The sequence below is a fragment of the Barbus barbus genome, assembly GCF_936440315.1.
Source record: "Barbus barbus genome assembly, chromosome: 1".
Lineage (NCBI taxonomy): Eukaryota > Metazoa > Chordata > Actinopteri > Cypriniformes > Cyprinidae > Barbus > Barbus barbus.
In genome coordinates, this window is record NC_136729.1 from 38474077 (window position 1) to 38499093 (window position 25017).

The 25017-nt window shown below is 49.1% G+C and overlaps 1 protein-coding gene across 3 annotated transcripts in view; it reads right to left on the minus strand.

Annotated features, from left to right (window-relative positions):
- Window positions 1-25017, minus strand: part of LOC306875551 (calcium/calmodulin-dependent protein kinase type II delta 1 chain-like) — a 136277-nt gene that overhangs the window by 88998 nt on the left and 22262 nt on the right. For all 3 annotated transcript variants that reach the window (XM_079426204.1, XM_079426203.1, XM_079426205.1), the window contains exons 3-4: window positions 22760-22819; window positions 11053-11107 (exon numbers count right to left, since the gene is read on the minus strand). In XM_079426204.1, the coding sequence (XP_079282330.1) occupies window positions 11053-11107; window positions 22760-22819 (115 nt within the window). The remainder of the gene's footprint in view (window positions 1-11052; window positions 11108-22759; window positions 22820-25017) is intronic.

Here is a 25017-nt window from a genome sequence, read left to right on the forward strand (position 1 = left end):
CTCAGGACAACGTGAGAGTAGGCCGGCCCAAACACAAGGCACTCTTCGCTTACCGAAAATGCTTGGAGGTCCCCGACCCTCTTGATGGAAGTGAGCGCGGTCAGGAGCGCTGTCTTGGCCGACAGGAATTTCAGCTCGACTGAGTCCAGCGGCTCAAAGGGACCCCTCTGAAGTCCAGCCAGGACAATAGAGAGATCCCAGGAGGGCATCAGGGGTGGCCTAGGAGGATTTAACCTTCTGGCACCCCTCAGGAACCTCACGATGAGATCGTGCTTCCCCAGGGACCGGCCGTCCACTGCATCGTGATGGGCCGCAATAGCAGCCACGTACACTTTCAAGGTGGAGGGCGACAGCCTGCGCTCCAACCTCTCTTGCAGGAAAGAAAGCACCACTCCAATCGTGCATCTTCGGGGGTCCTCTCGACGAGAAGAACACCAGTCCGCGAACAGACTCCACTTCAGTGCATAGGCTTGCCTAGTTGAAGGGGCCCTAGCCTGAGTGATGGTGTCCACCACAGCCTGTGGCAGGCCACTCAAGTCTGCCGCGTCCCATCCAGGAGCCACACATGGAGGTTCCACAGATCTGGACGCGGGTGCCATATGGTGCCGAGCCCCTGAGAAAGAAGGTCCTTCCTCAGAGGGATGCGCCAGGGAGGGGCTGTCGCGAGGAGGGTGAGTTCCGGAAACCAGGTCCGGGTGGGCCAATATGGCGCAACCAACAAGACCTGCTCCTCGTCCTCCCTGACCTTGCACAGCGTCTGTGCGATCAGGCTCACTGGGGGAAACGCATACTTGCGCAGAGCCCGAGGCCAGCTGTGTGCCAGTGCGTCCGTGCCGAGGGGGGCCTCGGTCAGGGAGAAATACAGCTGGCAGTGGGAGGACTCGCGGGAAGCAAACAGGTCTACCTGAGCTTCCCCGAATCGACTCCAAATCAGCCGGATCGTCTCGGGATGGAGTCGCCATTCTCCGGGGAACGTGAGCTGTCGTGAGAGCGCGTCGGCTGCACGATTGAGCTCCCCCGGAATGTGGACGGCGCGCAGCGATTTGAGCTGTGACTGACTCCAGAGGAGGAGATGGCGGGCGAGTTGTGACATGCGGCGTGATCGTAGACCCCCCTGCCGGTTGATGTACGAAACAGCCGCAGTGTTGTCCGTGCGGACCAACACGTGCTGGCCTAGAAGCAGTGGCCGGAACTGCTTTAAGGCCAGATGCACTGCCAACAGCTCTAGGCAGTTGATGTGCCAAAGCAGTCGAGGCCCCGTCCAGAGCCCCGAGGCTGCCTGCCCGTTGCATGTAGCGCCCCAGCCCCTGCTGGAGGCATCTGTTGTGACAACAACATGCCGGGACACTTGTCCTAAGGGCACCCCGGCCCGTAGGAAAGCAAGGTCTGACCAGGGGCTGAAAGAGCGGCGACACGACTGTGTGATGGTCACACGACGTGTCCCGCGGCGCCATGCCCATCTCGGGACCCGTGAGTGTAACCAGTGCTGAAGTGGTCTCATATGAAGCAACCCGAGCGGCGTGACTGCGGCTACGGATGCCATATGCCCCAGGAGCTGCTGAAACTGTTTCAGCGGAACCACTGTCCTGCCTCTGAAGGAACTCAGGCAGTTCAGCACTGATTGGGCACGCTCGTCCGTGAGACGTGCCGTCATACTCACGGAGTCTAACTCCACACCGAGAAAAGAGATTCTCTGCACAGGGGAGAGCTTGCTCTTTTCCCAGTTGACCCGAAGCCCCAACTGGCTGAGGTGCCGGAGCACCCGGTCCCTGTGACCACACAACTGTTCTCGCGACCGGGCCAGAATGAGCCAATCGTCGAGATAGTTGAGGATCCTGACGCCCACTTCCCGTAACGGGGCAAGGGCGCCTTCCGCCACCTTCGTGAAGGCACGGGGAGACAGGGAGAGCCCGAAGGGGAGGACCCTGTACTGCCATGCCCGCCCCTCGAACGCAAACCGTAGGAACGGCCTGTGTCGAGGGAGAATCGAGACATGAAAGTAAGCGTCCTTCAGGTCGATCGCTGCAAACCAATCCGCGGACTGCACGCATTTGACAATGCGCTTCTGTGTCAACATCTTGAACGGGAGCTTGTGTAGGGCCCGATTCAAGACTCGCAGGTCCAGGATTGGCCGGAGGCCACCGCCTTTCTTGGGCACGATGAAGTAGGGGCTGTAAAACCCCTGCCTCATCTCGGCTGGAGGGACCGGCTCGATCGCACCCTTTGCCAGAAGGACAGCAATCTCCTCGCGCAGGACAGGTGCATCTCGGACTGCCACCGAAGTCTCGAGGATGCCGCTGAACCTGGGAGGCCGCCTGGCGAACTGAATCGCATAGCCGAGTCGAACTGTGCGAATGAGCCAGCGAGACGGGCTGGGTAGCGCAAGCCACGCCCCCAGATACCGTGCAAGTGGCACCAAAGGCACAATCGACGTGCCCGCAGTGGTGCAGCGAGGGAGAGTAAGGTTGGATGGAACAGAAGGCGGTGCGTTCTGACTCATCCCCACAAAACTCCCTGAGTCCCCGGGGGGACTGGCTAGAGGTGCGCGGGGAGGCATCGCGTCCCCAGACCGCACTCTCTTGGCCACTGGCAATATGGGTCTCGGGTGAGAGTGAGGAGGCAGTGCGTCGCACACTGTCAGCCCGCAGACCTGGGAACCCGGAGGAAAGGGAAATTGCTCTTTCTTTGACAATGTGGGTACCACTGGCCCTTGAGCCAGTGGCGGAACAGAAAGAAAAAGAAAACACAGGATTCTCCACCCGGCCCTCCTCCGGGGGAAGGAGCGACGCTACCCTCGTCGTCTCCTGGGAAAGAGCAAATTCCTCCATCTCCGGGTTGTGCGCGTCAGGGCCGCTTTGTCGTCTTCCTGGAGGACTTGGCGGCCGGCTGAGGCGCAGGGGGCGCCGCACTCCTGCGAGAGGCTCGACGCACCGGCCTAGGTGACGACTCAGCACGGGGCGGAGCAGCTCTGGAGGACGCAGGAGGGCGCCCACGGCGACCAGCAGACTGGGGCCTGGCCCTTGGGCCAGCGGTGGCAGCTGGAGCATCCCGCCGTTTAGGGAGGATGTGCTGAATTGCCTCCGTCTGCTTCTGTACTGCCGAGAATTGCTGGGCAAAACCCTCGACAGTGTCGCCAAATAGCCCCGTCTGGGAGATGGAGGCATCGAGAAAGCGTACTTTGTCGACGTCCTTCATCTCGGCCAGATTGAGCCAGAGATGGCGCTCTTGGACCACTAACGTGGACATCGCCTTCCCGAGGGACCGCGCCGTGACTTTCGTCGCCCGGAGAGCGAAGTCAGTCGCCGTGCGCAGCTCCTGCATCAACCCCGGGTCGGGACTACCCTCGTGCATTTGTTTTAGTGCCTTGGCCTGGTGAACTTGCAGGATGGCCATGGCATGCAGGGCAGAGGCGGCCTGGCCCGCAGCGCTGTAAGCCTTGCCAGCGCATAGGAGGAGGCAACACTCCGTGTGGAGTGAGCCCTCACCCCGAGGGGGCACGGCTCGCCTTGGGATTGGTACGCCAAGGCGATGGCATCCACTATCCAGTGGGCCAACCTCTGCTTGGAGACAGCCTTCCCTTTCTGCTGACCTCCGTGGCAGACAAAGAGCTGCTCGGAGCTTCTGAAGCTCCGGGTGCGGTCCACGTATATGCGCAGCGCTCTTACGGGACACAGCAACGCCAAGGCTGGGTCTGCCTCCTCCGAGGGCAGTGCTTGCAGGTTCACCACCTGATCGCGGAAGGGCGTGGTGGGAACCTTGGGCACGTATCCAGGCCGGGGTCTCAGGACAACGTGAGAGTAGGCCGGCCCAAACACAAGGCACTCTTCGCTTACCGAAAATGCTTGGAGGTCCCCGACCCTCTTGATGGAAGTGAGCGCGGTCAGGAGCGCTGTCTTGGCCGACAGGAATTTCAGCTCGACTGAGTCCAGCGGCTCAAAGGGACCCCTCTGAAGTCCAGCCAGGACAATAGAGAGATCCCAGGAGGGCATCAGGGGTGGCCTAGGAGGATTTAACCTTCTGGCACCCCTCAGGAACCTCACGATGAGATCGTGCTTCCCCAGGGACCGGCCGTCCACTGCATCGTGATGGGCCGCAATAGCAGCCACGTACACTTTCAAGGTGGAGGGCGACAGCCTGCGCTCCAACCTCTCTTGCAGGAAAGAAAGCACCACTCCAATCGTGCATCTTCGGGGGTCCTCTCGACGAGAAGAACACCAGTCCGCGAACAGACTCCACTTCAGTGCATAGGCTTGCCTAGTTGAAGGGGCCCTAGCCTGAGTGATGGTGTCCACCACAGCCTGTGGCAGGCCACTCAAGTCTGCCGCGTCCCATCCAGGAGCCACACATGGAGGTTCCACAGATCTGGACGCGGGTGCCATATGGTGCCGAGCCCCTGAGAAAGAAGGTCCTTCCTCAGAGGGATGCGCCAGGGAGGGGCTGTCGCGAGGAGGGTGAGTTCCGGAAACCAGGTCCGGGTGGGCCAATATGGCGCAACCAACAAGACCTGCTCCTCGTCCTCCCTGACCTTGCACAGCGTCTGTGCGATCAGGCTCACTGGGGGAAACGCATACTTGCGCAGAGCCCGAGGCCAGCTGTGTGCCAGTGCGTCCGTGCCGAGGGGGGCCTCGGTCAGGGAGAAATACAGCTGGCAGTGGGAGGACTCGCGGGAAGCAAACAGGTCTACCTGAGCTTCCCCGAATCGACTCCAAATCAGCCGGATCGTCTCGGGATGGAGTCGCCATTCTCCGGGGAACGTGAGCTGTCGTGAGAGCGCGTCGGCTGCACGATTGAGCTCCCCCGGAATGTGGACGGCGCGCAGCGATTTGAGCTGTGACTGACTCCAGAGGAGGAGATGGCGGGCGAGTTGTGACATGCGGCGTGATCGTAGACCCCCCTGCCGGTTGATGTACGAAACAGCCGCAGTGTTGTCCGTGCGGACCAACACGTGCTGGCCTAGAAGCAGTGGCCGGAACTGCTTTAAGGCCAGATGCACTGCCAACAGCTCTAGGCAGTTGATGTGCCAAAGCAGTCGAGGCCCCGTCCAGAGCCCCGAGGCTGCCTGCCCGTTGCATGTAGCGCCCCAGCCCCTGCTGGAGGCATCTGTTGTGACAACAACATGCCGGGACACTTGTCCTAAGGGCACCCCGGCCCGTAGGAAAGCAAGGTCTGACCAGGGGCTGAAAGAGCGGCGACACGACTGTGTGATGGTCACACGACGTGTCCCGCGGCGCCATGCCCATCTCGGGACCCGTGAGTGTAACCAGTGCTGAAGTGGTCTCATATGAAGCAACCCGAGCGGCGTGACTGCGGCTACGGATGCCATATGCCCCAGGAGCTGCTGAAACTGTTTCAGCGGAACCACTGTCCTGCCTCTGAAGGAACTCAGGCAGTTCAGCACTGATTGGGCACGCTCGTCCGTGAGACGTGCCGTCATACTCACGGAGTCTAACTCCACACCGAGAAAAGAGATTCTCTGCACAGGGGAGAGCTTGCTCTTTTCCCAGTTGACCCGAAGCCCCAACTGGCTGAGGTGCCGGAGCACCCGGTCCCTGTGACCACACAACTGTTCTCGCGACCGGGCCAGAATGAGCCAATCGTCGAGATAGTTGAGGATCCTGACGCCCACTTCCCGTAACGGGGCAAGGGCGCCTTCCGCCACCTTCGTGAAGGCACGGGGAGACAGGGAGAGCCCGAAGGGGAGGACCCTGTACTGCCATGCCCGCCCCTCGAACGCAAACCGTAGGAACGGCCTGTGTCGAGGGAGAATCGAGACATGAAAGTAAGCGTCCTTCAGGTCGATCGCTGCAAACCAATCCGCGGACTGCACGCATTTGACAATGCGCTTCTGTGTCAACATCTTGAACGGGAGCTTGTGTAGGGCCCGATTCAAGACTCGCAGGTCCAGGATTGGCCGGAGGCCACCGCCTTTCTTGGGCACGATGAAGTAGGGGCTGTAAAACCCCTGCCTCATCTCGGCTGGAGGGACCGGCTCGATCGCACCCTTTGCCAGAAGGACAGCAATCTCCTCGCGCAGGACAGGTGCATCTCGGACTGCCACCGAAGTCTCGAGGATGCCGCTGAACCTGGGAGGCCGCCTGGCGAACTGAATCGCATAGCCGAGTCGAACTGTGCGAATGAGCCAGCGAGACGGGCTGGGTAGCGCAAGCCACGCCCCCAGATACCGTGCAAGTGGCACCAAAGGCACAATCGACGTGCCCGCAGTGGTGCAGCGAGGGAGAGTAAGGTTGGATGGAACAGAAGGCGGTGCGTTCTGACTCATCCCCACAAAACTCCCTGAGTCCCCGGGGGGACTGGCTAGAGGTGCGCGGGGAGGCATCGCGTCCCCAGACCGCACTCTCTTGGCCACTGGCAATATGGGTCTCGGGTGAGAGTGAGGAGGCAGTGCGTCGCACACTGTCAGCCCGCAGACCTGGGAACCCGGAGGAAAGGGAAATTGCTCTTTCTTTGACAATGTGGGTACCACTGGCCCTTGAGCCAGTGGCGGAACAGAAAGAAAAAGAAAACACAGGATTCTCCACCCGGCCCTCCTCCGGGGGAAGGAGCGACGCTACCCTCGTCGTCTCCTGGGAAAGAGCAAATTCCTCCATCTCCGGGTTGTGCGCGTCAGGGCCGCTTTGTCGTCTTCCTGGAGGACTTGGCGGCCGGCTGAGGCGCAGGGGGCGCCGCACTCCTGCGAGAGGCTCGACGCACCGGCCTAGGTGACGACTCAGCACGGGGCGGAGCAGCTCTGGAGGACGCAGGAGGGCGCCCACGGCGACCAGCAGACTGGGGCCTGGCCCTTGGGCCAGCGGTGGCAGCTGGAGCATCCCGCCGTTTAGGGAGGATGTGCTGAATTGCCTCCGTCTGCTTCTGTACTGCCGAGAATTGCTGGGCAAAACCCTCGACAGTGTCGCCAAATAGCCCCGTCTGGGAGATGGAGGCATCGAGAAAGCGTACTTTGTCGACGTCCTTCATCTCGGCCAGATTGAGCCAGAGATGGCGCTCTTGGACCACTAACGTGGACATCGCCTTCCCGAGGGACCGCGCCGTGACTTTCGTCGCCCGGAGAGCGAAGTCAGTCGCCGTGCGCAGCTCCTGCATCAACCCCGGGTCGGGACTACCCTCGTGCATTTGTTTTAGTGCCTTGGCCTGGTGAACTTGCAGGATGGCCATGGCATGCAGGGCAGAGGCGGCCTGGCCCGCAGCGCTGTAAGCCTTGGCGGCGAGTGCGGCCGTCAGCTTACAGGCTTTGGACGGGAGACGCGGACGATTCCTCCAGGTGGCGGCGTTTTGCGGGCACAGGTGCACCGCAACCGCTCTCTCCACCTGGGGAATATCCACGTACCCCCTGGCCGCCCCGCCATCGAGGGTAGTGAGGACGGAGGAGGGAGACGAGCGGCTTCTGGCCGTGAAAGGGGCCGTCCACGACTTCGTCAGCTCCTCATGCACCTCCGGGAAGAAAGGCACCGGGGCAAAGTGCGGCCGCTGGTCGCGTTTTGCGCCGATGAACCAATCATCCAGCCGCGAGGGCTCGGGACTGGGCGGTCTGTTGACCTCCAGCCCGATACTCACGGCTGCCCGGGCAAGCATGGCCGTCAGCTCTGGGTCCGGATCGGCAGTGGCGACAACACCCGAGGGGGGCAGCCCCGCCGATCGTTCATCCTCAGAGGACGAAAGCCCATCCCCCGATGCCGCGATCGACATCTGATCCTCGGGCGGCGCACCGAATGAAATGCTGGCGGCCCCGTGAGGCGAACCAGCGAAATCACTCGGGAACCGGACGGAACAAGCGCTGCGGGAGGAGTAAGAGGTCCGTGGGGACGTGCCCGGCGGAGAAGCTCTTACCGTCACCCTCAGATCTCCCAGAGCGCCAGCCGGCGGTCCTCTGCTCGAGCCAGAGAGACCGGGACGGGTGGCGGCAGAGGGTGCCAATCCTTTCAGAAAGGAAAGGCGAGAACGCAGCGTTGCCATGTTCATACGCCCACAACAGGCGCATGACTCATCCACAAACGCATCTTCAGCGTGCTGGATGCCCAGACACTGAAGACAACGCTCGTGACCGTCATCCGAGGACAGGAAGCGACCGCAACCAAGAGAACACGGACGGAACGGCATCTTTAAAAAGACGCGAACCGCCCAGTGTTTTAGAAATTTGCTCTTTCAGGTGAAGTGCCCAGGGGAATCGCTGCTGCAGGGACACCGCTGTCTGCACCGTGACGCCACCCAGGAACAAACTCTTTTTTTGAGGCAGAAGGCTTTGTGGAGATCGCAGAACTTCTCATCCACTCGGCTCCGAAGCAAAAATCTGATGAGTGGATGCACCTGTCGCCCTTTTATACCCGTATGCACGGGGAGTGGCTCAGGTATGCAAAATCCACTAGCCAAATTTCATTGGCGTTTTCTCTTATCAGAGGCAGTCGGGGCTTCCAAGTAAATCCCCTAATGTCGTCACGACATAACTCGTAGTGACCGACAGATAGGGAACATACATTTCTAACATGTAACATTATATTCAAACAATAATTAGCACATTCAGTGCTAATTATTGTTTGAATAATCATTGTTATAGGACACACCTGGGCAACAAAATACACCTGTCAGTCACATGCTCCAATACTTTTGCTCACACTAAAAATGGGTGGCTTCAAACAAAAGGTGATATCTTCTAAGTTGTGTGTCAGATACAGATGTAAATACCTGGAAATAAAAGCCAGCATGTAAATCTCTTGTCTGATATTCATCTTTTGATGTCAAACCCAAATGTTTTCAGTCTACAGCAAAAATAAAGGAATTGGCCTCACTGTCCCAATGAAGGGGAGTATATTTTATATATATATATATATATATATATATATATATATATATATATATATATATATATATATATATATATATATATATATATATATATATATATATATATATATATATATATATATATAGATCTAGAGAATAGAAGTTTAAAAATCAATCAATCAATAAATAACATAAATAAAACTCTAACCTGCCAGAGTGTCTCTACACTGGACACAAATAACCCTGCCCTCCTCACTCTGAAGGGCACAGCACTTAAAGTAAGTACTCTGAAGGGTACTTTACACTTACATGAACACATCACTGCCACTTTCTTATGAAATAGAATGTTACCTTGACAACACTGCAGCAAAATTCATTATAGCAGTTCAGAATGATATAGCAAATATACTTTTGATGCAAATATTGTTTTCAGATTTATTTACAATTCATTTAAAATCGGCTAGTATCCTAAATAATTTACCTCTAGTTTCAAATAAATTTAAATAAATTGTGAGTACATGCAATCCAGGAAAATAAAATCTGCCTTAGTTACTCCCATTGTAATGGACAGTTATATTATTAAACATATATTACTTATATATTAAAAAAATCAAAGTCAAAACTCACTTAGTGTTTTTTTACTCGAGTCTCTCATGCACTTCATGTGAATAATGGTATTTGCCTGACCATGAGAGCACTGAGTGAGTGTTAATGCATCTGCTGCCTATGCGGATGTTTCAATTCAGTCACATGAGTCTATTTCAGTTGTTATGCTGCCTATGTAATGAGTAGACTGTCCCAGAAATAGAACCTCAAAATGACCATAGCCTCTGAAAGCTGAAATACTGAGGCATGGGAAAAAGTAATGTGTGTCTGATGATTCATCTTTGGACAAAGTCAATGGATGCCTTCACCCACACTGCCTATTGCCCACTCTTCATGGTGAGGCATTTGAAAAGGTATGGCCATCTACCTCATGGGAGTCATTAACTCTAACAATTCATCTGCATGGTTGTATAACAAGCAAGTAAAAGAGGCCATTTTACATGACCAGTGGCCTGTTTCATAAAACAAGTTTACCAAATAAGCCAGGCTTATTTCAGTTAGTCTGATTTATTTTGAACCAAATCAACTGACAATAAGTCAGACTAACTGAAATAAACCTGGCTTATTTGGTAAATTTGTTTTATGAAACAGGCCCCAGGTGCAATACATAATCATGTAAACACACACACACACACACACACTGCTAACACACTGTGTGCTCATAAAGCCCACCCTTACCAAATCTATAGTAGCAGTGTCATGTTCAGAGTAAAAAGTATTTGCACTGACTAAGTATTGTACACTGTAAAAAAAAAAAAAAAAAAAAAAAAAAAAAAAGTTGAGCCAACTTAAAAATTTAAAGCAACGAGCTTTTTGCAGATTTTTGAGTTCTCTCAACTTATTTTTGTAGGAGATTCTCAACTTTTTGTTGTATAAATTTAAAACAACAAGTTGAGAACTCAAAAATCTGCTGAAGTTTGTTGCCTTAAAATTTTAAGTTCTCAAATTTTAAGGCTCAACTTTTCTTTTCTTTTTTTACAGTGTACCTGGACTAAGTGTTTCCTTCAGAAATCATTATAATATACTGAATTGCTGCTTAATTATTATTTGTGCTCAGTTATTAAAAATGGTTCTTATTGATATCAATTTTAAAAACTGCTTAATATTTATTTATTTTTCTTAGGATTCTTTGAGTAGAAAAAACTAAACAAAATAACAACATTTATTTGAAAAAAATATTTTGTAACATTTGACTTTTGATTTGACTTTCGATCAACTGAATGCTTCTTTACTGAATAGATTAATTTCTATTAAAACACACACACACACACACACCCAAACATTTGAATGTTACTAGTTTCTGCATAAGTAGCACAAGTGTTTTTTCCATTGATAAAAATCAGAAATGTTTCTTGAGCAGCAAATCAGCATATTAGAATGATTTCTGAAGTATATCATGTCTATATACTTGACTGTTTAAATCATTTAAATTAGGAGCTTGTAGCTTCTCAATCTTGGCAATCTACAGTGTCCAAGTAGCTCACTTATTGTGGCTCTTTTCTGATCTGCGTTCAGTCTCATTAATTTGGTGAGTGGAGGAGCTCTCATTAACAGTCACACTCATTTAATAGGAGAACCTGAGACATGACCTCATACAGACAGAAACACACACACACACACACGCACACACACGCACACAAAATCACTCACAAATCAAAGACGAGGTAGTGAACACCCTCCTCTGATATGCTGTCATGGAGCCTCACTGTCGAGAAAACAGAGAGAGAGAGACACTGATTAGATTGCATTGAGCAGCTCACTTTCATACTCGCTAGAAAGAGGGAGTGAGATTTTCACAGACTCATTTACTCCGCAATTTAGAATTATTTCTGCTTCTGCTTCCTTTCATTGTCAAAGATGAATAAAGAGCAGATCCATTAAAGCTGAAGTGTGTAATTTTTTTTCTGTTAAAATGTTTTCTTCTATTCCAACTTAAAATGCAGACACATTCTATACCTAAGGCACTGTCAAGTGCGTTCCTTGAACAGTGAAAATACTCTGGTGGTGGGATGCCAACCAGCTTGACACAGAATCAGAATCAGAAAGAGCTTTTATTACCAAGTATTCTTGCGCATACAAGGAATTTGTTTTAGTGTCATAAGCTTCCAGTTCACAGAGAAAACAACGACACACAGACTATAAAAATAAGATGAGAATTAAAAGAATACACATATGTAAATATAAATAAACAAAAAAATGTGAAAGAAAAAGTAATAATTGAAACATAAATGATTGTATATACAGTTGCGCAATAGATGATAGAATGGGATAGAATAAAAGGAGATACAGGGATGTACAAGGATGGAGGTAGAAGCAAATAAATATAAGGTTATTGCACATTGTTATTGCATAATTGGGGGGGGGGGGGGGCATTTAACTGTTTATAAGTTGGATTGCCTGGGGGAAGAAACTGTTCTTGTGCCTGGCTGTCCTGGTAATTGTGGCTCTGTAGCGCCGGCCAGATGGCAAATGTTCAAAAAGGGGATGACTTGGATGTGAGGGATCCAGAGTGATTTTCTGAGCCCTTTTCCTCACTCTGGATGCATACAGTTCTTGGAGGGTGGGCAGGGGGGCACCGATAATCCGTTCAGAAGTTCGAACCGTTCTCTGTAGTCTTCTGATCCCTGATTTTGTAGCTGAGCCAAACCAGACAGTTATTGATGTGCACAGGACAGACTCAGTGACGGCTGAGTAGAACCATACTCGGCCCGGCCAGAACGGGGCTACTAATAGCAGCTGAAGCCCGTCCCGGCGCACTCTCTCCAGAACTCCAGGGAGCAGAGCGATCGGGGGAAAAGGCGTACAGACGAAGCCTCGGCCACGTCTGTACCATGGCATCCAGCCCCAACGGAGCTGGATGATGTAGAGAGTACTAGAGGGAACATTGCGCTGACTCTTGAGTGGCGAAGAGGTCCACCTAAACCTGGCCAAACACTCTCCAGATCTGCTTCATCACCTCGGTGTGAAGCATTCATTCCCCGGATAACAGCCTCTGCCTCGACAAGGTGTCTGCTCCCATATTTAGGTGCCCAGGGATGTAAACCGCTCTCAGTGAGAGGAGTTTGCCCTGGGCCCACGCAAGGATCTGGTGTGCCAACCTGTACAGGGGGTGCGACCGCAGACCTCCTTGGTGGTTGATATAAGAGACCACCGATGTGTTGTCGGTGCGAACTAACACATGGTGACCTCTCAGGTCTGGGAGAAAGTGTTTCAGAGCCTGAAACACGGCCAGCATCTCGAGCCTGTTGATGTGCCAGGTGAGATGATGATCCCTCCACCGACCGTAGGCAGGGCGGCCACTCATGACCGCTCCCCAACCGGTGAGGGATGCATCCACACACTTCGTGAAAGTGCGGGGTGAGAGTGCTAGGCCGAAGGGAAGTACTCGATATTGGTAAGCTTCGCCCCCGAAAGCAAACCTCAGGATCTTCCTGTGAGAGTGAAGGATGGAGACGTGGAAGTATGCGTCTTTTAGATCGATCGCGACAAACCAGTCCTCGGACCTGATTTGGGACGTGACCTGCCTGAGCGTGAGCATCTTGAACTTCAGTCTGCTGACTGAGTGGTTCAGACGCCGCAGATCCAAAATGGGACGCAACCCTCAATCCTTCTTTGGAACTATGAAGTACTGGCTATAGAACCCGGACTCTCTCGTGAGGAGGAACCACCTCGATGGCCTCGACGGCCTGCTCGGGGCCCACAACGTGGAATTCACCCCATTGAATTGAGGCGGACGAGAATCAAACTGGATTCTGTAGCCTCTCTCTACAGTGCGCAGGACCCATCGAGACACATTTGGCAGTAGTATCCACGCTGCGAAATAGTCTACTAAGGGAACCAGTCTCTCGAGACTGGCCTCTGGTGTAACCCGGAGCGGCTAGTTCGGTGCCCTGAAGAGGAACCCCGGCAGGGAACGGCTGAACTAGCTGCTCCAGAGACCCCCGAAGGGGTGGCGAGCATCTCAGCTCCGCTACGATACCGGGCAGAAGAGACTGAGATATGCGCTCGCTGGAGACCGCTGCGCCCTGAAGCACCATAGGTGGCAGGGTTGGCAGAACGATCTCCTGAGGGCGCTGGGGGGGCGATCGTCGTGCGATCGTCGCTCTACCCCAGCGGGGGCTACCCTCATAAGCCCTGATCCCACTCACATCAGGGCTTCTTGGCCAAAGACGTCTTCGCCTGCTTGGCTGGGAGGTCTTTGACTGCGCACCCTTCTTACCGCCCCAACCCGCTCCCGCGGGGGCACGCTTGCCTATACGAGGAGCCAGCACACGGCAGGGGCTGCTCTCGCCCAGCAGCCCCATGAGCTAGAGAGCGGCGAGGGAGAAACCGCTGGAACGCCGCCACCTGCCTCCTGAACCAAAAAAGGCCAGACGGCAAAGTGGGGCGTCCAGAAGGAAGGCCCTGTCACGGCTTTCCATAAATCCGACAGGGTCCACCAAAGATGCCTCTCCGCCGCCACCAGGGCTGCCATAGATCGCCTTGACGGTCTCACTGGCGGCGCGGAGAGACAAATCAGATGTGCACACAGATGGCACACAGATGTGCTCTGCACTAATCCCCCAACCTCATCCAACTCCTTGAGCAGGTCAGCCTGGCATGCCACCATGATGTGCAGACATAAGCCAGCCCGACCTGCTGACGCGTACCCCTTGCCTTCAGAGACGACGCAGCGTCAGGGGACAGATAGCTCGCAAGCGTCTGTTCCAGCCGCGGCATCGCTCTGTAACCGCGCTCACTCGTCCCCATGACACTACCGAAGTAACAGAATGAGGGGACGAAGAGGCGGGCCGAAATATTTTCCCTACAACCTCGACACCTCAGTGTGGAGGTCGGGGAAAAAAAGGGCAGGCTCAGATGTGGAGGTGAGTCTGAAACCGCAGAGAACGCAGTATAACCCTCTCTGCGGTTCGACAAAACACTCCACAGGCTCCTCATATGGGACGACAGAGTGGGTGCAACATGCTCGACGCCTCCCATGTCAACCTCCTCGGAGGAAGACGCGAGAAGCGCCAATGCCCGAGGGGAAGAAACCGCCACGCGTGCTTCCGGACTCGGGGAGCGGTCGCGGGATCCGGCAGGTGCGGATGGAGAAAGAGACTCGCTCGTCTCCGATCCCTCTGCCAGATCCCGTTGCGAACCCCACGAACACCGTCTCCGCTCCGCCTTAGCGGAAGCGGGTCAGTGCCGCGGGGAACACTAGTGAAAGAGCCCTCTCCGGAGAAAAGAGCCTTTCGGGAGCGAAGCACACGCAGAGGAAAACCCTTGCAGTGCGGACAATCAGCCCCCTCGATGGCTGCCTCCGCATGCCTCGCTCCCAAGCAAAGCACACAGACTGTGTGTATCCTCCGCACACAAACAGCGTTTTGCACGGAGGAATACACAGCCCGTATTGCGCCTCACTCCTCTCCCCACTTCGCTTTGACATGTTTTACAAACAGACAGACAACGGTAAATAGGACTCACCAGTCACAGAGCGCTTCGCTGAATGACAAAAAGCTGATGCCGGTTTCACCGCACGTGCTTTTGTACCAGCTGGTCATTACGTCACCTCGCCCGTGACATCCCTTCCCATTTCTGGACAGATTTGATTGGTATTCAGAGCCGGTTACGCTGTTGGCGTTCCCCAAAGCGTCGTTGACGCAGCTCGAGTTCCTGAAGAGGAACTAACAAAAACACCAAAACAACTGGATAGCGAAGCACCGTAGCTGCCATGAGCAGCGCCCTCTTGAAATCAAAAGCAACATTGACTCCAAAGATGCCACCCACTCTTACGTTAAACGGTGGATACATAAAGGCTACCTTAAAATGGACAAAAATAGGTATTTATATGGTATACATCTTTTGTTGCTTACTGGAACATCCTTCACATAAACAGCACACCTATGATGCCTAAAAGCGCTGCCTAGGTATGAAGAATTTAGACCTTTGCACATTAGAATTTAGACCTTTGCACATCTTGCAGAAGACAAGATGGCGGCGCGAACACATCGCGAGGCTCAGCGTCTCACCAGATTTTGGAAAATAGTGTTAATTTACCTGGTTATTTCATTCGTGTTCGCGCGATCCAGTTATGCGAACTACAGCTATAGTAAACAGTCAATTTTGGACATCAACAAACGGTGTTCCAACATAGTTTTAGATCATCCTTTCGACTTCAGCGAATTCCCGCCGGAGCTACTGAGATCACCGCGGACAAGCGGATCACTCGTACCGGCCGAAAGTGCTCGGCGTCGAGACCGTAAACAAAGACGGGGAAAGCGTGGAGGGCTGCGTGCTAAGCTAAGGCTAAACCCACATCGACCAGCTCTGCCCAGCATCTTCCTTGCCAATGTACGGTCTCTGATGAACAAGATGGACGAACTAAAGATCTGGACCCTCACACAGAAACGGCTTATGGACTGTAATGTTATGTTCTTCACTGAAACATGGCTCTGCAACGATGTCCCAAACAGCGTGGTGCATATGGATGGACGCTCTTCTCTTCAGGGCTGACAGAGTAGCAGCAACCTCTGGTAAAAACAAGGGTGGTGGAGTATGCATTTATGTAAATAAATCATGGTGTAAAGACTCTGTCATTGTTGATACCTACTGCTCTGCTGATCTGGAGTTCCTGATTATCGAGTGCAGGCCATTCTATCTACCACGTGAGTTCACTTGCATTGTTGCTGCTGCAGTTTATGTACCTCCGGACGCTAATGTTAACGTGGCTATGAAAGAACTCTGTGCTGCTATTAGCAAATTACAAACCCTGCACCCGGATGGAGCCTTTATTGTTGCTGGGGACTTCAATCACTGCACTCTTAGATCTGTTCTCCCTAAATTTAATCAAAATGTCTCCTGCACTACAAGGGGACATAAAACATTGGACCACGTTTATACTAATGTGAGTGATGCCTACAAAGTCACACCCCTCCCCCACCTGGGTCAGTCTGATCACCTCTCTTTGTTCCTGCTCCCCAAGTATACCCCGGTCATCAAACGTGTGAAACCTACAACAAGGACTGTTAAAATCTGGCTGGAAGGTGCTGACTCCACTCTTCAACATCAATTCCAGAACACAGACTGGAGTGGGTTTGCTGCCCAGGCCACCACAAACTCTCAGATTAACATTGACACTTACACCAACTCTGTCATGGAGCACATCAACAGATGTGTGAGCAGAGTGACTACACAAAAAAAAAAAAAAATCTTCCCCAATCAGAAGCCCTGGATGAACAGAGAGGTTCGCCTCCTGCTCAAAGCAAGAGATGCAGCCTTCAGGTCTGGAGACCAGGAGGCTTACAGCTCAGCCAGAGCCAACCTGAGGAAGGGTATCTGCCAGGCCAAACTCACACACAAACAGAAGATTGAAGAACACTTCAACTCTTCAGACCCCCGGCGTATGTGGCAAGTCATACAATCTATCACAGATTACAAACCACCTAACTCTGTGCCCCCCTCCAGCTCTGCCTCCCTCCCAGACGAGCTCAATCACTTTTATGCTCGTTTTGATCAAAATAATAAGGAGATCTCACTCAAAGCTGAGCATCAACCCAGTGAACTGCCTCTCACTCTCTCCACATCAGATGTTTACTCCACTCTGCGTAAGGTGAATGCACGGAAGGCAGCTGGCCCTGACGGAATACCTGGTCGTGTGCTTAAAGCCTGTGCGGAGCAGCTAGCTGGGGTCTTCACGGACATTTTCAATCTGTCCCTGGCCCAAAAAACTGTCCCCACTATCTTCAAAACCTCCACCATCGTACCACTACCGAAACACTCCACTGCCTCGGTCCCTAATGACTTCCGTCCTGTTGCACTCACCCCCATCATTGCCAAGTGTTTTGAGAAACTGGTTGCATCCCACCTAAAATCCTGTCTCCCTGCTACACTGGACCCATTCCAATTTGCCTATCGCCACAATAGGTCAACAGAGGACGCCATCTCAACAGCGCTTCACTCTGCCCTCACCCACCTGGACAGTCAAAACACACATGTGAGAATGCTGTTCATAGATTTCAGTTCTGCATTCAATACTTTAATCCCCTCCAAGCTGATCTCCAAGCTCAGCCAGCTTGGAATCAGCACACCCATCTGCAATTGGATTCTAGATTTTCTGACTAACAGACCTCAGTCCGTCAAGTTAGATAACCTCTCCTCCTCCATCATCGCCCTGAACACCGGCATGCCACAGGGCTGCGTACTGAGCCCTCTCTTGTACTCCCTCTTCACCCATGACTGTGTTCCTGTTTATGGCTCCAACACCATCATCAAATTTGCAGATGACACCACGGTGGTAGGTCTGATCAAGGATGACGATGAGTCAGCCTACAGGGATGAGGTGCAGCACCTGGCTGTGTGGTGTGCCACCAATAATCTACAACTAAACACCCAGAAGACAAAGGAGATCATTGTGGACTTCAGGCGGACTAGGAGTCATGCACACACACCCATCTACATCAACGGAGCTGTAGTGGAGCGTGTGTCGAGTTTCAAGTTCCTTGGCATCCACATCTCTGATGACCTCACCTGGTCCCATAACACTTCCACTCTGGTCAAAAAGGCACAGCAGCGCCTTTACTTCTTAAGGAGCCTTAAGAAAGTTCACCTGAATCCCAGGATCCTTGTGGAATTCTACCGCTGTACCATTGAAAGCATACTCACGAACTGCATCTCAGTATGGTACAGCAATTGCTCCGCATCTGACCGCAAAGCACTCCAGCGGGTGGTGAAAACTGCTCAACGGATCACCGGCACCCAGTTAACTTCCATTGAGAACATTTATCATAAGCGCTGTCTGGGCAGGGCAAGAAACATCATCAAGGATGCCTCTCACCCCAACCATGGACTTTTCACCCTCCTTCCATCCGGCAGGCGTTACAGGTGCCTACGCTCTCGCACTAGTAGGCTCAGGAAGAGCTTCTTCCCCGAGGCTGTGACACTTCTGAACGCCACACCACCAATCTAACCAGCACCTGCTTATTACTGCACTGGTCACAGTACTTTACACACATGCATTTGCACTACTCATATTTTGCACAGACTGCACATTGTTAAAGTTATTACACTATAAACTGTCTAAAGTTGTTACTGTACAAGCACAGTAAACTATTTCTATAAAATATTGCACTACTGCTATTTTGCATAGAATACATTGTTCTATCAATACTTTGCACACTCATCCAGCTGTATTTATGTATTACCACTGTTCTCACGTTTCTGCTGTTCATAATGTGTATATATAATCTGTAATCTATATAATCTACATTGCTCTGTTCATAATGTACATACAATCCCTACATTGCATTCCTATTTATATTCTGTATATACTCTGCTCAATACTGTATATAGCAATTCCACTGTACATTCTGTAAATCATATCTTCACTTACTCTGCACTTATATGTATATAAAACACTATATTCTTGCACTTCTGGTTAGATGCTAACTGCATTTCATTAGCTCTGTACTTATACTCTGCATAAATGACAATAAAGTTGAATCTAATCTAATCTAATCTAATTAGTATTAACAATAACTCAGTCTTGCTACTAGGGCTGGGTATCGAGTTCGATACTTTTTAGTACCAAATTTCGATACCTATGGGGTTAATCTCATCACCATCAGTGATGAGGTCAATAATCCTGCAGCACTAGGTGTGTTTGACTAGAAACAGCGACGTGCTGATTGATCAGTGTTTGACCTCCGCGAGAGCGTTTCGAAAGCGTACGGAGCAGTCCGCTCTATATCGCGCGGTTTGTTTATTATACACAGACTGAAGCACGCGTGACGCTCGCGGTCATTTCAGCGTCTGCCGTCTCACTAAATGAGGACATAAACACATGAACAACATCTCCAGACCTGCTCTGAGACTCACTTCATGAGCATTTTACCATTTGATTCGAGTAAAACTAGCGTCATATCATATACACATAGAACTGTAAAGGTATTCCAGGCAACCAGTCAAAATAAAAGTTCGGTTTAACTTGGAAGACTGCGGCAGAAATATATTAATATTGTTCAGCAGACAGTACACACTGCTACTACTAGGCTACTATTAAAATTATTAAAACTTTATTTTTTTTTTAGTAATGATCACACAACAGTTATTCCATGTTTTAATTTTAACAGTAACCCCCTTTGTTTGCCAAAATAAATAAACTTTGATTTTCAATAATTTAAAGATAAATTAAATTAATGTTTTATGTTTTCATTTGAAAACCAGATACAGAACACAGAATTTCTGAGGAAAAATAAAACATTTCATAAGGCTATTTTAAGAATAAATTTAAATAAACTAAGTTGTTTTTATGCATTCAAATAATTAGACATACTACACCAGAATTTAATAACAATAAAACATATGGTGAAAGAAAATAAAACACCCACTTATGAAAGTGGATGAAGATTTTAAATTTCTTTAACAACCTAGAAATGATGATTCGTATAGCTATGTGTTTTAAAATGAACACGCACTAATGTAAACGTAGCCTAACAGATGTGTAAACTGAAAACAATTTGAACTTTATTAAAATAATTTATTTATTTATTGTGTTGGATATATTTTGTTCCTTTGTTCAGTGGCTCAGGAGACGAGGCTTTGAGTCTGTATAAATATCAACAAGCTAAAAAAAAAATAGTTTTTTGAGATAATGTAATCTTATTAAAACTGATTTAATAAAACTGGTATCGAAAAAAGTATCGTTCAGGAACCGGTATCGAACTCAAGGTATCGGTATCGAAAATTTTTGAACGATACCCAGCCCTACTTGCTACACAGCAAAATTAAAAGTGGAAATCTTGTAATGAAACCATAGAGATCATGACAGCTACTTGATTAAAGTGAGCAGAGGGAATCCCTCATGTAATTTATCAAAGGAATCAAAAGGCTTGACCTTTTGATTTAGAAATATGGATGGATTGCATGGGGAAAAAAGAGACAGGGAGGAATCCCCTCTATATAAATATCTCATGCATCTTCTCTCATCTATGATACAGATGGTTGCTCAAACCTGTTGCCATAGTAACAGAAAGAGAATGGCTTTCCAGCTGATGGTTGCTTTGGAGAGAAGAAATCCCTCTGTAAGTTTAGGAAAGCCACTGGGTTTTATGTTATGAGTAACAGATGTCATAATAATGAACTGTTGACTACAAATGCCCTCACATGTTATAACTTTAAATTTGGAATCACAAACATTGAAGTATTAAATGTGCATTGCTGTCATATTTGTGTCAAAAAGTAGATAGGGCCTATAGATATTTAGATTTTTTCATTGTAATTATGTTTTTTTGCACATAAATTACAAGCTTTGGCAATATTGTCCCGTTTCAAGTAATGCCATAGATAGATATAGATAGATAGATAGATAGTGTGACGAGTCGGCTGCCTCCCCCCTGTCCATCATCACCACCCCGTCCCATATTCGCCGCCCTTCACCAGGCTCCCGACAGGAGTGGGTGTGTGAGAGAGGAGGGGCGCTGAAACAGCCAGGGCTGGCGGCGTGTGATGAGGCGCACCTGACGTGAATAGAGCCTCATCACCGCTGCCGTTAAATGCCGAACGCGCCTCTCCTCGGGAGACCGGTCTCTTCCCATGCATGCACGCTGGTGTCCTCGTGGGTCCAGGAAGGGAGCGTCGAGGAGGACTGCCGCACCCGTTAGGCGGCTGACGGGCTAGGATGCCGAGCCGCCGAGTCCCCCAGAAGTGCCGGGATCCCGAAGATGGACGAAACCGCGCCAGAGACGCCGCCGCCACTCGCTCCCGGCCCCGAGAGGGGAGCGCGTGCGGCCACCGGACTCCGCCCCTTCCCTGGACCCTTCCCTCCTGAACACTGCCCTCCTGCACAGCCCCGCAGCACGACGAGGACACCAGATCCCCGTTTATTTTGGACACTTTTCCCCCTTTGGACACTTTATTTTGATATATTGTTTAATAAAAACCTCTCCGAGGCTTGACGCCACGCCCACTGTGTCTGTCGTTGGCTCCTCCCGCCACAATAGATAGATAGATAGATAGATAGATAGATAGATAGATAGATAGATAGATAGATAGATAGATAGATAGATAGATAGATAGATAGATAGATAGATAGATAGATAGATAGATAGATAGTCATTAAAAACAGAAATACACACAACAAACAAACAGTAAAGTTATAAAATCATACAAATATCTCATCAGCCGTGCGCTTTAGAAAATAAAAATGTCTTTAGTCTGGACTTAAAAATAGAAGCTTGTCTAATGGAGAGTGGCAAGGCGTTCCAAAGCCTGGGGGCAGCAATACAGAAAGCACGATCTCCCCTGCACTTAAGCCTCGACTTAGGGATAAACAATAGATCCTGGTTGGAAGAACGAAGGGATCTAATGGGTTGATACTCAGTCAGTAACTCACAGAGATAGGTAGGGTCAAAACATTTTGAGATTTATAAACGAGGAGCAAAATTTTTAAATCCACTCTAAAACAAACAGGCAACCAGTGTAGTGAGCGTAAAATAGGAGTAGTATGCTAAATAGACAGACCGACAGATAGATAGATGGATAGATGGATAGATGGATAGATAGATAGATATGGGGGTGGGAATGTGATACTAAATTTTTCAGCTTATCTGTAGCTTTGTGTTATAGCCATAATTACTGCTAGAATTCACCCACGCTTGTAATCTTGCAGCTGGCTAGGAGGTGGGTGAGTGTGGGCAGAAAAGCATGGCCATTTTTAGCTGTTACCACCTTAACAGCTAGAGGTCAGATTTGCGTGACCTAATTAGGATGAATCACTCAGCACTGAAAAATCCATGAATGTGAGCACTATGAAATGAATGTAATTGTCTTAATGTAACTTTAAAAAAAAAGTAAAAACGAGTACCGTGCTCAAACCAGAGTGAAAATCCATACTCAATACTCCTGCAATGCAATGTTGCGATGCTGTATAAATGAGGTTTTCTCCAAACTAGCTACAACAAGTGATAAGCACTTTTGCCGGTTACTTCATTGTGACACTGGAAAGCCTCGCCAGCCAAGGAAGTGCACAGGGAGTTGAAGCTACATGGTCTGAGCCACTGACTCTTTGCCCTCATGGGCTTCCCCAGGCTTTTAATTAATGCTAAAAGTATTCTGTAATCACTCTTCTGCCCTGGATCCACACCGGGGTTTCCATTTCTCGCTCGCGCCCCAGTCACGCTCACCAGACAGCTAGGTAATTTTTGCTTTTACCGAGGACAGAAAAATTACTGTGATGCTTGAACATTGCCACATCTGGTTTGAATACTTATTATATTTTTAAATGCTGTACATAAAACAGCTAATAAAAAAGTGGCAGTTTTAGTGCTGTAAGGCCATGGCAAGTGAACCTTCACTGGAGAATGTGTGTGTCGCCACTTACCGATGTTGGGATGCTTGAGTAGACGACAAATTCGGGCCTCTCGTTCCAGTTTTTGGTGATCTACAAAAAAATGAAAAACATGTTTGTATTTGTTAAAAAAAAAAAAACAGACTCCACTAGAAGCAATTGACTGTTTAACTTGTCTTTGGATAAAAGTTTCTGCTGAATGACGTAAAATGTAAATTTTTGTTTAGCAGCAACAGAAATGGAGTAAACATAATAGGACAGAAATGTTTTGGAGCTGTACTCTGCTCTACTGGTTTAAATGAGGAAAACCAAAAAAAGGTAATAAATGTTGTCTCTGCTCATTCCTCTGAGGTCAAGTGATTTGACAGAATATACAAATATACAAACAAAATAAAAACAAACAAACAACAGTCATTGCAATCTAATGATGAACTCTAATATTTAATTTTGATGAACTGTAAATACTTCTAAAAACTACTGAAGCTGTTTTTGGGGTGAATTTCATGCAAATCTTGTAACTGAAATGAAAAAAAGCCCATAATATTATTTTATTTTTTTAAATTATTTTTTTATTATTTATAAAATAATTAAATAATTGTTATTAATATTTGCATTATTTGGGATATTATCTTAAGACAATCTTTTTTACTGTACTATAACTTTATCTATTTTGTGTAAACGTCAAATTTGTGGAGTATATTTGTAAATAATATCTAAAGTAAATAAAATAAAAATCTTACGGACCCTAAAAACAGTTTTTGCAATATTATATTGTATTTTTACTCACACTGACAGAGGACAAGAAATTATACAGTAAAAGAGTGAATAGTCTTGTAGAAAGGAGGTAGAATGTCACTTAAAAGTGCAGAAGTTCTGGTCAATGTGAAAATTCACATCAATACTGACCTTTTTATAATCACTGTGTTCTGGTGTGCAAAAGAAGGAAAGGTAGAAGATGGAAAGAAAGAGAGAATACGCTGGTGTATATATGTGTCTAACTGTATAAATGTGCAAAACACCACTATGTGGGGATTATGGTCCAGGCCAATGGGACCAGCAGCCTGGGGCTTGTGATTGCCGGTGGCCTTGAGCTGAGAGCCCTGCAACCATAGACGTAATAGATTCCCCATTCGAGCTCTCCAGGCACGTAGATGCGGCCGCCATCTTGGAACGGTCTACTTGACGTCATTCACCATACTGTAGGTTCTGTACTGTAGGTTCGTGCAGAGCCGTTGAGCCGTTCTGTACAGGATTGTGGCATCTTTCGAATATTCAGTGATTACTATGGTGAATGACGTCAAGTTGACCTCTACAATATGGCGGACGGCTTACGTATTCATAGCTTTCAGTCACATGAACGGCTCAAAGACCTGGAGGGCAAAACATCCATAGAACTGCAGGACAAGCCTGTCAATTTTCCATCTGTTTCACAGCCGCAAATATTTAGATCACCTCTCAAAAGAATAAACCAAAGGTATCTGAACAAAATGCAAGTTTTGGGCATTTGCAATCCATATTAGACACCCGCGGCGATATTTAAATCATTAAACAGTGCGACAAAATGTTGTAAAAACACTTAAAATGCCTTAAAACAGTAATATTAAAATATCAAATTCAGTAATCTCTATAGTTAATGATGCATAGTTTACATAGGCAAGCAGATGAGACTGGAATATGAACACAATCCGCTTAATGGTTCAGTGTTTTCCTTCTAATGGTTTTCTATGGGAAACCACTTAACATGAAACTTTGCACATTGCGTTTATATTCTGGCTTCATCTGCTTCCCTGTACAAAATGTACATCAACAATAAGGTGTTAACTGAATTTTGCCTTTTAATATCTACGTTTTACTACATTACTAAATGCAAACTGCGTACAAATAACTGACGTCACGTGAAAACTATCAATAGCTGCCCATTGAAACAGTCGGTAATGAGGCATCTATGTATATATTTCTATGCTTGTGTGATAAGGACCCGAGCAGCCACAAGGAGGTTCACAAATGCCGGAACGAAGTTGGCGTCCACAAAGATGTTTATTTAGAGCAGATGTGCAAAAATGTGCAAATAAATAGAACTGAGAGCTTACAACACAGATTGATATAAAAACAGTATAAACTGCTAAGTACTAAGAACAATACTAACTCCCCTCCAATTCACTGAGGCTAGAGTTTTACATGCTTCACAGCGCAATCCCATTCACAAGCTCATTATCCAACCTCCTTTGCAGTAGTGACGGCCATCTTAAATACACAGTTTCCCAAATTGGAGCATACCATTTCTATAATAT